This window comes from Cygnus atratus, chromosome Z (genome assembly GCF_013377495.2).
Source record: "Cygnus atratus isolate AKBS03 ecotype Queensland, Australia chromosome Z, CAtr_DNAZoo_HiC_assembly, whole genome shotgun sequence".
NCBI lineage: Eukaryota > Metazoa > Chordata > Aves > Anseriformes > Anatidae > Cygnus > Cygnus atratus.
Window position 1 is genome coordinate 22,403,870 of NC_066396.1, and position 17,120 is coordinate 22,420,989.

At 36.7% G+C, this 17,120-nt stretch overlaps 1 protein-coding gene across 9 annotated transcripts in view; it reads right to left on the bottom strand.

The window, feature by feature from the left end:
• Positions 1-17,120, bottom strand: part of ADAMTS6 (ADAM metallopeptidase with thrombospondin type 1 motif 6) — a 158,604-nt gene that overhangs the window by 11,903 nt on the left and 129,581 nt on the right. For 7 of the 9 annotated variants that reach the window (XM_050716427.1, XM_035553522.2, XM_035553521.2 and 4 more), the window contains 2 exons: positions 9,409-9,538; positions 6,399-6,603 (listed from right to left, as the gene is read on the bottom strand). In XM_050716427.1, the coding sequence (XP_050572384.1) occupies positions 6,399-6,603; positions 9,409-9,538 (335 nt within the window). Of the gene's footprint in view, positions 1-3,909; positions 6,604-9,408; positions 9,539-17,120 lie in introns of those variants that run through there. The other 2 variants (XM_035553523.2, XM_035553524.2) reach the window with 1 other exon arrangement.

The following is a 17,120-nucleotide window of genomic DNA, read 5'->3' on the forward strand; positions in this document are numbered from 1 at the left end:
GAAGCAAGTGCCCCTTCCTAGCTCACTGCTTAAAAATCACTTGCATTCAATATCCTCTTCCTGGCAATGGAGCATTCTGTGAAAAGTCAACAGGAAAGAGAGAGAAGGCTGGAAGGACCTGCCACCATCATAAGGGTAGTCTACAGATTTGTGATTAGTTCACTTTGAGAAACAGCAGGAGACAGAAAGACTTGAAACTCCTCAGAGTTGCAGAGAGTTGTGTTCTGCACTCTGGGTGGTGCATTCTAAAACCTGAAATACTATAAAAACACAAATAGCAAGCTATCGCCAGCTGAGAACTCAGTTAGTTAGACATGCTGAAAAAATGTCTTCTAAATAGAGGCCTTTGGAGAGGATATGTGGAGAAATATCTAGCATGTGAATCACTGTGTGACTTTGGGAAGAGGTTGACACTCAGCTTCTCTTATGCATCAAGGCAGGCAAAAAGTGTAACTTCCAATAATCAGTTAAATAAATGTCAAAATCCAGTGTGCCTATGGAGTTTCATAATCCCAAGAATATGGTAGCAAATAAATAAGAGTTTGAGGATCGGCACTTGAGTTTAGGTGTATCTGTTTTCTAGTCTTGTTTGAAAACACATTTTTAAATCTATGTCTAAACTGCAACTTGAGGAAAATCTTTCAGCTATTTGTACCACTTACTAGTAAAAAAAAAAAAAAAAAAAAAAAACCTTTTTGGAGTTACTCGTAGTTAAAATTCCACTAAGTAAGATAGACTACACCCTGTACCCAGAACTGAAAGCAAAGTAAGGAAACAGGCTCCCTACAATAATACTGAATCACCAAAACTAAAAAGCATCAATAGAAGCTAACACAAATTCATGTCTCCAAAGCAAATGAAAGACAAAATACCCACTCAAGGAAAAACAGAGAATCATGTTCCCCACTACCACATGCCTGTTGAATTTTTGACTCAGTGGAAGTCATGACTAACAGTAATATGAATGCAAAGTAAATGTACTTGTCTCTGATAAGGTTCTTCCCAAGAAATCTTTATTTTTTGCTGTTTTATTATATAGAAATATATAGAAGTAATTTACAGTGTGCAGAAGAACTCACCTCAACTACTTCAAAGTATTAATTTTTTTATGGCAAAATTGATGTTACCTAAGAATTATAGAATCATATGACATCCCAAGCTGGAAGGAACCCACAAGGATCATCGAGTCCAGCTCCTGGCTCCACACAAGACCACCCCAAAATCAGACCAGATGTCTGAGAGTCTTGTCCAAATGCTTCTGGAACTCTGACAGCCTTGGTAACATGGTACTGTGCCCACTGCCCTGGGGAGCCTGTCCCAGTGCCCGACCACCCTCTGGGTGCAGAACCTTTCCCTAACACCCAGCCTGACCCTCCCCTGTCCCAGCTCCCTGCCGTTCCCTCAGGCCCTGTCGCTATCCCCAGAGAGCAGAGCTCAGCGCCTGCCCCTCTGCTCCCCTCGTGAGGGAGCTGTAGGCCGCCATGAGGCCTCCCCTCAGCCTGCTCTGCTCTGGGCTGAACAAACCAAGGGACCTCAGTCGCCCATACATCTTCCCCTCTAGACCCTTCACCAGCTTTGTAGCCCTCCTTTAGACACTTAACAGTTTTATGTCTTTCTTATACTGTGGTGCCCAAAACTGCACACAGTATTCAAGGTGAGGCCACGCCAGTGCAGAGCAGAGCAGGACAATCCCTTTCCCCCGACCAGCTACCAATGCTGTGCCTGATGCACCCCAGGGTTAGCCCCTTTTGCTGACAGGGCACACTGCTGCATCATGTTCAACTTGCCATCAACCAGAACCCCCTGATCCCTTTCTGTGGGACTGCTCTCCAGCCTCTTGTCCCACAGCCTGTACATATATACAGGGTAGCCCCATCCCAGGTGCGGAATCTGGCACTTGCTCTTGTTAAACTTCCTATGGTTGGGGATCGCCCAGCCCCCCTAGTCTGTCAAGCTCTCTCTGTAAGGCCTTTCTACAATTGGCAGAGTCAACAGCTCCTCCTAATTTAGAGCCATCCACCAACTTACTAAGTATACCTTCAAATCTTGCACCCAAGTCAATTATGAAAACATGAAAGTGATCTGGCCCTAAAATGGAGCCCTGTGGAAGCCCACTAGTGTCTGGCTGCCAGCTCGATGTAACCCGATTTCCTACAAACACTTTGAGCCCAACCCAACAGCCAATTGTTTTGTCTAGCTGTATGCTGGACATCTTGTCCAGAAGGATACTGTGAGAAACAATACTGAAAACTTGACTGGAATCCAAAATATTACATCTATTGGCTTCAATGATTACATTCTGCTGGACAAGCCACTGTCAGTTTTAATATACGTATGGGTATTTTTATAGAAACACAGAATCATAGAATGCTTTGGGTTGGAAGAGATCATCTAATTCCATGCTCCTGCCATAGGCAGAGACACCTTTCACTACACCAGGCTACTCAGAGCCCCATCAAACCTGGCCTGAAACACTTCCAGGGCTCCAGCCCTTCTCTTAAAGACATTAATTAATCTCTATATTTACAAAATAAATTTGTTTCTCTGTCCTACAAGACAGAAAATTTCTTGTTAATTAATTTCTCATTAATTACCATTTAAAGGAAAAAAAATGTAACTATACTGATGCTCAACAACTACATTAGCATATGAAAGATTTTTAAAATTTCTTAATTTTACCTAGTATTGTCTATTTTTCATATAAAAGCAAAGCTTTAGGACTTCCATTCCAGAGAAATGGAGCAAAATTTGCCACAGGCTTCAAGGGAAGCACTATTTGACTCTTCTATTTTCACTCTTGTTTTCTGTACAAAAACAGAGGCAGCATTTTCATGCTTCTGTCAGAAAATCATATATTTGATGCATATTACTAGAGGGATTTATATATATTATCTTTCTGGGAACAATGAGCAGAAAAAATAGCTTTTTTCCTCATTATATTAAAATGTTATCATCAGGCAAAATTTGTACAAGAAAAAAGTCAGCACTTTTTCACAACCAGATGCTTAGCAGAGCTTTAACCTTTAGATGAGAACATTTGTGTTCAAAATTATAACACATTCCTACTCTATAAAAGGTTGGATGTGAAAGCTTCTATGTTGACAGTTCCAAGGATGACATCTTGCTGACAACAGTCAGCAAAGTCTGCAGAAAGCAGCTACAAGGGAAAGCTTATATTTGATAGTATTTAAAACATGTATGTATGGCTCCATAATTTGTCAAATGGATACTACTACATGTTAGTATTGAGACAATGTCCAAATATTCCAACCAGAAATGAAGTACCATGGTAATGGTCACAAAGAGCTTAAAACTATCAATGCCACAGATATGATGTGAAAGAGTCTTCAACTGAACATCCTTTTCTACTCATCCATTCTTTCCTTCTCGCTCCTTCCCCTTCTGCTCCTTCCAAGTCAAATTCATTCTCAATGGGCTGCAATATGCTATACCTTTTTAGACAAGGACAAGGACCATTTAAAATATTTTCTGCCTTGATTTAAATTCCCTATTTCTTGTGTGAAATGCCAACAAACAGTGGGGTAAAAAATACCGTTCCACATGTAGATCAAGACATATTTTAAAATTCACTGTGTCATTTCATGAAGTCCTGCTCTAAACTGAGAAAAGTTTCTGAAATGAATGTTTTTTCCTGCAGGTTTCAAGATATAAAACTGACAAATTTTTATAGAATCAATTCAAAAAAAATACCTGTTATCTTAAAACTGTATAGAACTAGAGACAGATCCAGGTACAATCTGTGAAAGATATCTGTTTTATGATATCAAATCATTTACAAAACCTGGTACAAATAACAGGAGGTTTAGAATATAACCAAAAACATCTGTATGATAAAGTAATGAAAACAAAACAAAACAAAATGAAGTTCACACTGTATTTTAAAAGAACTTTCTTTACATAGAAGTTCACTAAAATGACACTTAATTCCTAATTCCTCATGGAACAAAACCAACAGTTGAACAGTATAGCATATTAACACATTTTCTTTTGTTCAAAGAAAAATAATGTACATAATGGGGAAAAAAGTCTACACAAGTAGTTTCTTCAGCTGAGAAGAACGCATGGAGATTATATAGGCATGAAATTCAGAAAGTAAGGAAATGAACCTCAGCACCTTCTATGGTAGCTCACAACACATGAAGATATTACTACTTTTAAGTTCTGCTATAATGTTTAGACTATTATTACTAATAATGAATGGAGTCTCCATTATTGGAGGTATTCAAAAGCCATCTGGACATGGTCCTGGGGAACTGACTCTAGGTGCCTCTGCTTGAGCAGGACAGTTGGACGAGATGACCTCCAGAGGTCCCTTCCCATTTCAACTGTTCTGTGATTCTGTGAACCTGTATTAAAACATTATGGGAAGAGCTGATCTGTACTACTGGTATGGCCACTCAGAGTAAGGTTAGTAGGCCTTCTTCTTTGTGCTTTGAATTTCCAGAGGTTGTAATGATTTTTGGAGATAAAACTATCTGTGGATAGAAGAGATCTGTGCAATCACAAGCACATTAACCTTCGTGATTGTTTAGAGTGCTTTATAATTTATTTTGAATGAAAAACTGTTCAAAGACAAGCAAATATACAGGAAACGGGATACAACAAATCATGGGTTTATCATTGATAGATTATTCCAGTTTACTCCAACAATCTTTTTTCTTTTTTTTTTTTTTCAGAAAGAGGAAGCATAAGATTTCTAACCTCTGGGCTTCAGTCATCCTCAATGGTGTTTGAGTATGATTGTATGAGTATGACAAAGCGGTCATCCTCAATGGTGTTTGAGAGATGCTACCTGCAAAGACCTTCTAGGATCAGCCATGGGACTGGATCTAATTCATATTTCTTTATAGTTTACTTAATACTTTACTTTATACTTTACTTATACACCAGTTATTTGTCGTGTTACTGAAATTACTGAAATTAGCAGCTAGCACAGGTAACTAACTGACCTTGGTGCTAAAGAAGTATGCTTTAAAGAAAGAACTGGAAACCTTGAAGACAAGAATAACTGAAATGAAGTGAAATTTGGCAGTATTAAATACAAGAGAACCCTTAAAACACACAAACAAACAAACAAGAATCTCTATCTAAACTGGTAAATCACTAACTGAAATGAAAAAAAAAAAAAAAGGAGGATAAAGTTATGGATGTACTAACAGAATGCAAGATAGCTTAAGTAATCATTATGTGACGTTTGTGGAACAGAAAAAAGGTATACCAATACACCATATGTTATAGTTATTTTCAGTAGAGGCAGGAAACAAAAGAACAAGGCACATACAAAATTGCCTTTGGGATAATATACAGAAATATATAGAGAGAGACTTCAAACTGAAACATGAAAGCAAAATGTGATCAGGGTTAATTCCTTTCTCATGAATAATAGCTGGAAAAGAAGTAGGGTTTGTTTCAGATAACAAAAGCAAACATGTACAAACTGGTATGGAATTGGAACATTTCTTGCAATTCAAAGAGTAAAATTCAGGAATAATTTTCCAAGAAGCAATATGACAGCTCCAAATTAGCTATTTTTAAAATACAGTTTAATTCGTTTATGAAAGTAATTAGATTATGTTGCTGCATTTGACAGCAGGGCCACAGACAGGAAAACCTTCCTTGTAAGTACTACAAAGGCTACATTGAGATAATAAGAGGGGTGATATAAGAGTCCAGGATAGATGGATCTGAAAAAATATACAGCCACTTTTGCATTGTGATTTGCATGTGATGGAGTACCACTCAAATGTATCACAGATCAATCTGTCTTCTTTCAGCTGCACTGGTTAACATCCTTCAGGTTTAATACTTGAATCACTATAAGGACTTATGCTGTAACAGAAATCACCATATTTAACAAAAGATGCTTTCTTCAGTTAAGAGAATACCAATTTTCAGGTCTGCCTCTTAAGGCATGTTACTAAAAAAGGCGATGCTTTACATGAGCATGGCTACTTCAGAAAAAAAATCTTGCAGTTTACTCTGGCTTTTGATAGTGTAATCCCGTCAACTCTTCTCTCCAGCTATTTTCCCATTCAAGAAACAATGGAAATGCAAACTGACTTTTTCCTTAAGACCTGATACTGAAAGCTAATCTAGTTTTTATTTTTTATTACTTTACTATTCTATTTCATATTTTACTATTTTTCTATTATGATTAATAACAACAGGTCATAATCGTTTGACAAAACAACAGAACTGACAACACAGAAGAAAAGAAGAAAGAAATATGAATGACAAAGACTGCTTCAATAATCCAAATCAACCAGGTTTTGAATTTTTCATGAATACTTTACATTTTGAGCAGCAGTAGGAAATGCACCAATATTCAGTGGTCAGAGCTCTTGTCTTATTGAGCTAACATAGCAAAATTTCCTTACTTCTGACCAGTCCAAAGCGACCCACTGTGGGGGACAGGACTGATTGTTACAGGGCTCTTTTTCAATAGGCCGGTGTGTTAAGCAGTTGGTATTGTCCAGTGTCTCTTCCTCAGAAGGTCCAATCTTTCTGATGCAGAGAACTGTTCGTGAACGCATTCCTCCATCACAGGTCTTACTGCATTCTGACCAATCTCCTATAAACCATCTGGATAGAAAAAGTTAGGAAATTCTATTAACACGTCAGAAATGGATTAGATAATTGCACAAACCCATAATCCAAATAGTTTAAATTACTAAAACTTAATCATTGTTAACAATACATCTATTCAGAGTGAAATAAAGGAGAACATTATGGGTCTTTTCATTGAACTTTTTAATTTATGCCTCACTGCAATCATATCTTCCAATAATAATACTACATATTTTTCTAGAGCTGCAATTTCCAACCTAGACTACAGTAGTTAGAAAGGACAGTTGATCCTGACAAAACTTCAGTTACTCAAGTAGATTTGCACTGGACTTGCATGACATTACCCATCTGAAAGTGGTTTGCAATTGGAAATGTTTGGGAACCACTGCTGTAGGTTAAAGAATATGTTATAAGCCTAGATGTTTGCCTTTCTCATATCATTACAACAAAATGAAATTTCATCTCAGAATCAGTCTGAGAGTTAATTATGAATGCTATAACATGTTGTCAACATGCCAAAAATGCCAGGTATGTCAGTTCCTGGATGTATGTTTGGAGTTGCCTTGTAAGATGTCATTGTCTGAAGCCTCAGCCAAAAGTATTTGCTGCTGTATTTTGTGTTACAGAATGTATTCTATTACGAACCTGAATCAATGAAACAATTTTTCTTCTGCTAATTTTGAGCCCAGTAAGACAGATTTAAACATATGCCATATTCTGTCATTACCCCAGTGAAGGAGAATTAATTTGTGGTTCTCAAAAAACTTACGCTTTTACCATGCCAGGGAGAATTAGAAGCTCTTTGGAGCTTTGGAGAGGCTGTATTGTTAATTCTTAGTTGATACTATGATTTGCTCAACTGTATTCTCAGCTACCTTTTATGTTTATACTCTATCACAACACAGCACTATTCACCTTCTAGGAAGAGAACTATAAAACAGCCCATAAGATCCAGAGATACTCCTGTATCCTTTCTTAAAATCTGAAATTTTAGGCATCACTTATTGCAATGTGAACAGTCTTTGCTGCTGTTCAGAAGCCTCAAACATAATGTAACTGGCATTCACTATGAGGAGTAACATAGGTCTTTTCACTTTCATAGTTTTTGGTAATCACCAGAAGAAAATCAGAATTTTATTAATTAAGAACAGGAAATATCTGGCCACTCCATTTAAAGAGTAAGCCTTATTGATTGATAGGTCTTCCAGCCAAAATGGTCAAACTTCTCAGGGCAACTATCTCAAAAGACAGTATTTGAACAACCTCCTTGCAAAGTTAAGGAATCAAGAACACTTTCTTAGGAGTTTGGCACTTTGTATTCACCCTATGGGGACCATCAGGGCAAAGACAGATATGGGATCAGCTGTTCTGACATACGCAAGTATATGCTTATATACGACTTACTACCCACTTTCTGAACGCTGATGAGTTGGTTTTTATCATGTTCATCATGTTCATTGATTTCCCTGCTGTACTGAATGTATAATCTAGAATCATCCTGCTTTGTGGTTTCTTTTTTTGTTTTGTTTTTGAACTGACATTTAAAAAACAAACCAATAACAAAAAGATGTATGTTAGAGTAACTATATTATCACTAATTTTGGAAGTGCTAATTTTTTAACTGTTAAATCACACAAAGGAAAGGAAAGGGATTTGTTTGGTAAAAAGGAACTGACAAAACATGACCACTTCCCAAGTTCTGTTTTCAGGTACATGGTGTGAGAGTTCAGTTAGCGCACTTACAGCCACACTAAACAGTGTTATACAAGCAGCATACGTGCAGGATAAGCACATATTTACAGACAGACTGTGGGGACATACAGTTTGTAATAGAAATATAGAAGAGACCGCAGTATTTCCTTATTTTGTGATATCTACGCTAATCAGCATTAATGATTTCCACACCCAGTTAAACTGTATGTACGGAATATCACTGAACTTAAGCTAACCAGAGCTTGAGAACGAATTAGCCCTGATACAACAATACAATTGATAATGTATCTCTCATTTTTTTATCTCAAAAAGGAACTGTTGTGCAAATGCTGAAATTATTTTCCAGTGCAAAATATCACAGCTGTCTCTAAACAATTTTTGTTGTATGTTATAGGTTCTTGCCAAATTTTATTTTTGAACAAATGAGCTGCTGTGTTTTAATTATCTTGTCAATATATAGCAAACAGATATCCTTAATTATAAAACAAAATAGACTTAACCAAGTATGCACCTAATCCTAAAGGCACACAGTATTACCATATAATGCTGAGAATCCTGAAGAAGTCAAAGTTGTTTGACATAACTATTACCAGTAAATGGTTTGTCTACTAAGCAGTTTCTAGGTTTACCATTTCCAATTTGAACACTTCAACCCAAATTTTAAAGTAATATACCTAAAAATAGGGTAAACATTTAGTATAATGGGAAAGTAAGTCTCCCCTCACCTCAAGATTCTTCTGTCATTAGTGTCAGAATGTTCTCCAGTTCTGTTCTGAGCATTAGGCACCACACCTGACACCTCCATCTTCAGAAACTGCTTTGCCAGTATCTTTTTACTTACAGTGTCTGTGTTGCTTTGTGTAGTTTGAACGCCAGTTTCTCAGTCAGATCAGACCTCTTCTAGGATGAATTATGTTTCTTTCACAACTGATTCCAGAGGAACAAGAAACCATAACAAAAACCCCAAAACAAATAGCGTCTCTGGTAGGACAGATCTCTAATGCTAGATCAGAATTTTAAGCATACTTGGTCAACAGGATTTATTATATATTACGAAGGCTTTTCCATCTACGCAAAACAGATCCATCTTAGGGATAACTGACTTACTCAGGCGGGCAAGGCTCAGTGTTGCAGGCTCTTTGGTTTTCTGGAGGCTTACTGTCAGGGTCACAGTAATTGTTTTGTACAATGGAGTTGTCATCCAGTCTTTTACACACCACCTCTTGTTTCTGCACACCTTAGGATGAAATTAAACACCATTAATTAATCATTCTTACTCTTCTGCTTGTTGAATAAAAGTGTATTTCACCTGTTGATTATTAACCCTGCTATCCCTCTTTAACCGGTTGAATGCTTCAAGGATGTGAATTCCAACTGACTGAATGCTCCTGACCACACAAAATCTTTCATTTTCTTTTAATTTTAGGCCACCCCGTTGGGAGAGGATCTTAAATTGCTGTTGTGTTCTAAAACAAAGGGAATATATTTATAGATTTACTAACAGATTGTTTTTATTTGTGTATTGAAAAAAAAATCCATTTCCATCTAACCTCCCATCTTGGTAAAAGACACTCTTGATTTCCAAAGAAAATATCACCAAATAGAATGTGGTCACCCTTCACTGCAGAATTATTGTTTATGTGCTCTGGTTTAAAATAAGTCAGCAATACTGGGATACAGTTTTGCATTTTTATGTGTGTCGTCCTACAAACATTTTCTTCATTAAAATAATAGAAGTATTATTCATTCTGAAAGATGAAGTTTGTCTTTGTGAATGCTCATTTTGTCTGGCACTCCCAGCTCCTCTTTCATTATGTTAACCATCAACAGGCTGTTCAGAATTGATTATTATTTCCAAAACATAATGGCATACCATTGTCAAGACAGCATTGCAAGGTAACATTTTAAGCTGATTTTCTACTTTTTACAAAACAGAATCTAAAGAAAGCCATTAGAGAACCATTGATATATGATAACAATGCAGCTCCAAGCATTACTGAAAACAGTGGTACACGTGGCCTTCCCTGTTTTTAGAACAAGCTGTATGTTTGCTAGCATAATACAACTGTGGATCTGCAATTCATATTCAGTTCTCATTGAACACAAGTGGTCATAGTACTGAAATAACAGGATTATTTGTACAATACAAGTTGAAAAAAGCCCTAAAACTTTCTTAAAAACAGAAGCAATTACTTAACTTTTTCCAAAATCTGAAATGCATACAAATAAATAGGGATTAAAACATCCTGGCTTCAAATATGTGCCAACTTACTTTACAGTCTTGTCTCTTTTTAAGACGAGCATTTTATAGGGGATAGATATGTATGGTAATAAGATTAATTACATAAATGTGGTTTTCAGACACTAAACAGCCCACTTACCTTTCAATTGTTTTTTTTTTTTTTTGTTTTTTTTTTATCCGTTACGGACAAGAACCAAATCTTTGGTTCCTAACATTAGACCTATATGGAACTTAGGTATTTATTTCCAAGTAAGTCAAGCCTAACCTGGAGATGCCTGAAGTTTGGCCCACAAAGCACACTGCTTGGCTACAAACAGAAGTCTCCCAGTCTATGCACAGAAGCATTGTCTCTTTGACGTTATGAGACATACAGGATGTGAGACATACGTCTCTCTGATGTTATGTAGAAAGAACGTGGAGAATAGAAACCTCATTTTTCACAATAGTCTTGAAGATGGCATGCACTCTTTCATGAAGCCACAGATCCAGGAGCAGTAAGTTTGAGCATACAGTACTTCTGTATGACAGCGGTTAATTTAGTCAGCTAAATGGCAAGTCTGCAGTTTCTAAACCTTGGGTTATTTCTGTCATTGTCCAATTACAGTCTAATGTAAAATGTAGAAACCATCTTGAGAGCAAGACCTGCCTGTGCTAGATGAATGTCTCATTTGCTAGTCCCTTTCTTGTCTTCTTGCCACTGGACCCATGAGTCTTGCATCCCTGGCTACACCATGGCCTGGAATACTTGTTTAAAAAGTCTTCCTTCTCCCTACCTTTTTGGATTTTTTGACTACTCTTTGGCACACAGCTAGAGTACTTTTCTGGAGATGTAGTCCCAGTTGATATCTCTTCACTCTGAAACTAGGAATTGCTACTTAATAGACAACTGTCATTGCATCCTGCAAAATATAGGTATTACCACTCACACAAAAATAGAGCCTTGTTAATTCAAATACTCTAAGGAGAACTCAGCCGTCTGGATCCTGCACAAAAAAATGTGACCTCAACACAAATGTGTATGCTCCTGACAAAAAGGAGAGGAGTTAGACTTGTCACTAAACATCTCACTTCTTATGGGCTGCCTGTTTAGCAGGTGATAACTTTGAGCATCAGCTCTCAAAAGCACATGCCACCTCGCCTTGCCTCAAAATTATTAACCATATTGAGACCAAAGGTGTCTGCCTAATACTGGAGTGTTCTCTCTACTGCAGTCCCTGAATCCAGAGCCTCAGCTTTACTGCTGGGGGAAAGAGATCTCCTTTTTGATTATAGCTATACACAACTTTCCCAAAGTAGGCACTCTCAATCAGGTTACAAATGTTAGACATCTCAGGTTATCCATAAACATCACTATCATTTTAATGAAAGGTTTATGAAATTTATGAAATTTATTTATGAAAAAGATATTAATATGAGATGTGTGTCTGTCCTGGTTTTAGCTGGGATTTAATTTTCTTCCTAGTAGCTGGCACGGTGCTGTGTTTTGGATTTAGGATAAGAATAATTATGCTAACACACCAGTGTTTTAGTTGTTGTAGAGCACTGCTTACACTGAGACAAGGATGTTTCAGCTCCTTGTGCTGCTCTGCCAGTGAGGAGGCTGGGGGTGCACAAGGAGCTGGGAGGAGACACAGCCATTTTAGGTGCTGTACATATTAGGAAAGTTCTATTTTGCTAGATAGTTAGTCCATCTGGAGTTGTGGAACAGCTCAAAAGTGCATGGGGGGCACTCAAGGTCCTCCTGAAGGACATGCCTCCCCACAGCTGCCGACTGTGTTAACACACACATACTCTTTTTCAGACACTCATCCATCAGGTACCAAAGATATTTACAATTCACTCAGAGGTGTTCCACCATAGCATTCTCAGCAGCTAATAGTTTAATTACAAGAAAGAGTTAAATTCAATCAAATCTTATGCTATTAATTAAATAAGCTTTGGCACATGGCAACATACGCTAGAAGTAACTCCCTTCTGTATTTCTGGGAACCACTCTAAGTAATGCCTTTCATAAACTGATCAAGCTCCGCCTTAAACCCACACATATTATCTTCTCTGAAATTCACACCTTTGACTACCACACTCTGACTTCCATTCTAGATGCATTAACAGCCAATTAATACAAACTGTGCCCAGTACTCCACAGAGATTTTACTAGTGCCTTATTCAGTGATCATGACTACAACATAATATCCTGATCTTCCCCATATGTCTTCTAGCACTGCATTATCAGGCAATTTCATCAGAGCTTTCACTCTTATTTATGCTACCATCAGAACAAGAAAAACTGAAATCTGATGAATCACATGACAAGTCTTTAAGATGCCCATTAGGTTCAATGCCATTTGGCCCAGTAGCTTACATTTTAAGAGTGCCTCTTGTCTACTAATTTTTTCTAATTCTTTATTAGGTGTAGGTGACAAGAAAAGCCTTACAAAAGTCTAGATAAATGAATCTACTACATTTCCTTAGTCTACAAAATAATTTGTCTATTACAATAAATATAACTAGTTAAGCAAGACCTATCATGTCACACTCAACCCCTTTTCTCACAGATTTCTATCTGTGATACAGTCTACCATTGTGCTTAGTTTTCAATAAAATAAAACAAAACTAAACCAGCCATGTAATTTATTGAACATTGGTCAGGTAAGCGTATCACTCATAAAACAGCATTCACCCCTATTCACTCACACAGTGAAGAATTCTTAATCCATGCCAGGCAGATACGTTAATTCAGCTTTATAATGTTCTGCATCATCTTGCCACACAGTATGTAATTTGTGATACAAGAAACATAGGTATGGATTAAGGAAACTGTCTAATTGGTGTTATTTAAAATAGTATCTCAGAAACACAATTAAGATACTAAATTCAAAACAACAGGAAGAAATGGAAAAAGCTAGAACACAATTTTTGCCCAGACAACAGCTACAACTTATTTAAGCCCTGAGGAACTTGAAAAAATATTTTTAAATTATCAACTCTATGAGTATATGGTCTCTCTCGAAATCTAAAAAGCATAGCTAAACAAGTTCATTGAAACTCTTGGGGGAATAATTACAAGTGGTTAGACAGAAACACTCTGCTTTCAAATCTACAGATTTATAGTTTATAATAAAAAACATAAAATGTCCTCATAACTGGTCAATGCAATTCTAATAGAAAACAAAACTCCAGTGGTTTAGTGACCATATTCTCCAGAGAATTGAGATGTTTTGCAGATTTCAATTCACAAATAGTCTGCATGACTTTCAGCAGCCAAATTTTAAATTACATAGAGCACATTTTATTCTTAAATTAAAATTGCAGGCATGTAAATGCTATATCTATTTTTAAAAGCAATCCCCCAAAATTGTGGTTTGCAATTGCAACAGTTAATTATAAAGATGCCAGTACCAGTACATAGTGAATCTTGCATCACAAAAACTAGTGCATGCTGGTTAACCCAGACATACTTTCTGAGCTCACTCATCAGATCACAAGATGTTCATCACAGAGCCAAACTTACATTTTCCTTGATGAGGACAAGTATATTTTATTTGTCCAAAGACATAATTCATCTGAGGGCATGAAAAAACAAAAACAAACAAACAAACAAAAAAACAGTAGGCACTATTCTGTAACAGTGATCACCAGCAAAGGAAACTGGATAGCAGTAAGCTTACTTATAATAACACACTGACTGAACACTTAATTAAAAAAATACTAGTATGTGAGATATTTAACTCATCTGGAGTTGAACTCTCATAGAATAAACAAAATCAAAATCAATGCTTAGGGTGCCACTAAACTCCAGATAATAAATGCTGTCATTTGTTGCCATTTAATGATAGGCTTTTAATAAGTATGGAATAAAATAAAATAAAATATGCACTTACCGTAGCTTATTTTTAATATACCCAAAATAAAAACAAAACAAAAAAAAAACAGAATGATATTTTTTCCCTTCATTTGCTGGATTTTTTTAAACAATACCACTAGCAATACATTTCCTTGTTAAGAATACTTACAGATTTGGACAAAGTCACAGACATGCACTCAAAAAGCTACAAGTTATCATTTAAAGAAAAACAGGCAGAAGTGTAAGTAAACTACAGTTCCATGACCCGTGATATATTTTGTCCTTTTCTGTTGTAGCTCCTTTTTCTTCTCCTTCCAGCCCTCCTTTTATTTGCTACTTCTGTGTATTCTAGTTTTCCCTTTCCCAGATTTTCTTGTAAATAGTTAAATAAACAGGTCCTTAAAAAAAATCTTTTGTTGCTATCTTTAGATTTTTCTGAATTCCAGGGACCTGTTCATTCATCCATCCATCCATCCATCCATCCATCCATCCATCCTTTCTAAATCACCTGTGCTCTCTCCTGTTCCACTCATTTCTGTCCAGATAAACTTGCACTGTACATTCTGTATTCTCTGACAATGTTTTTATAGTCTTGTGTAAGTCTGCCATCAGCTTACAGAGGCCCTTGCACTATGCTAAACAGATGGCTGAAACAGAAAAAAAACCCTGCAAGCCGTCCTAATAAATGCAACAGCTAGTACTGGGGCTTGGTAGTACTATTTCTCTCACTCAACATGTCCATTATGTAACCTGAAAAGATTGCATCTTAACCTATAAAGGCTTTCCCTTTCAAACAGGGCAACTTAATATTTGCTAAATAAAACACTTTATGACATGAAGCTTTGGTAAAGCTTGAGGGGACAAATTAATTTCTATCAGCTAAAGAAAGACTTGTACAAGATAAAATAATTTCCTTCTGAAAACTTTTGACTTGGAGTAGAACTGTTATGAGTGCAATTTCAGGGAAAAAGGGAAATTAATATGGAGAATTCAAGTAGTTCACTTCTACATAACATTCCTAAGGAGGAAGAACGAGATGAGGCAGTACAAACTTGTATTTCAAAGAGAAGTTTTTCAATACAGAAAATAATCATCCTAGTGTACAAAAAGAAAAGTTGCAATCCTAGATTCACAAGCCTAAGAACAGACACTAAGAGGCAGATAATAAAAATGAATGAAATTATATTCTCATCCTAAATCTGAGTACCTGAATCCAGAAAAGAGTTGTCTGTTACTGGGTGAGGCTTTAAGGTACCTGGTAAATCTGAAGAACCTGTATTTGGAAAACTCAAAAAATAGCAAAATAAAACTCAGATTTTGGAGAAATGATTTCTGTGTAGTTTATTGTAGAGAATATGATGCTTACTTGCAGAGCATCTATGGAACATTCTGTTCTTTTCTCTTTTAACATGAATGACACTACTAAATACAGTTTACAATCTCATGAAAGAAAGATTGACTTCCTTTTGTCTTTTACATGCAATCTAAGTATTTAACTACTTTCTTCACAAGCTAATTTATCTTCTAGACTTCTCTATAAAGAATAGAGGAGGAGTGGAGGTAGAGACTCTACTGTGGAAAGAATCCATTGATTTCAGGTGCTCAGATAAGTTTTCAGAATACTTTGTTTTACACGCATCTCATGCAATGAACTTCAGGCATGCTTCATACATACAGACAGATTTCCAGACAGTGATGAACTGCTAATTAGCAAGGATATAACGTGTGCTGTGAGCGCTCTGTATCACACAAGAACCATACAAGCAAGGCAGGAATGAAATCCAGAGCTCCAGCACAGCATTTAGCTGTCATAAGCACAAAAACCTCCTCCTCCTTCCTGCAATTCCTTTTACAGCATAGTCTTGCTATTCTGCAAAACTGAAACAGGCCTGAGAACAGAGGTCCTGTATTAAAAGTTCAAGTGCCTTAACTATTCAGAAGTGACTCATCAGCACAAGATAAACGTAAGATAGAAGTCCAATGGAACAAACAGCATGCTACCATTTAATTAAAGATTGTAGGTTCATACACAGACAGACAGGTATTTAAGCCACTAAATAAGACAGGACCAATTGCTTCTCTGCTTGCCCCTTGACTGTTCCAGTAATTCGTCTCCGAGACAGGTCTACAAGCAGCTCTAGGAATCTCTGAATGCAGGGATTGCTCTCAAAAGGCTATAAATAAGAGACATCACAAAGACTAGACACTTCTGCAAGATACAAAACTCCAGAACTATTTATTGGTGCTGCCAAAATCCTGCTCTTGCCTTTTTGTTAGATACTCTGAATAAAACAACATATACCAAGTAATAAGCATGTCTTAAGAGTCCCAGACTTGGCCAAATGCTGTGTAATGCAGATACAGTCAGTCTGATCTAGAAAGAACTATACCTAAGTATAATGGAGTGGAACCACAATAGTCTGGGACACAGCTTCAGGATCAGAGAATGTTCCCTGTTCAGCTGGTCCATGTTTCATTGAGCAGCCGCAGAAAACAATTTAAGATTTCATAGTCATCCTTCCTTCCATCATTTCCTGGCTTCTAAATACTTGCAAATTTGACATTCTTTTAAGACAGCTTTTTTAAGCATAACATATGTCTAGACAAAAAGACAAAACATTAGAATACAGACATTCAGAGATGGATAGCAGCTAAATGTGCTGATAAGAATTTAGATTTGCCTACAACTTTGATATAAAGCCTATGCTTTGACATAAAAGTGTATCTGGCTCT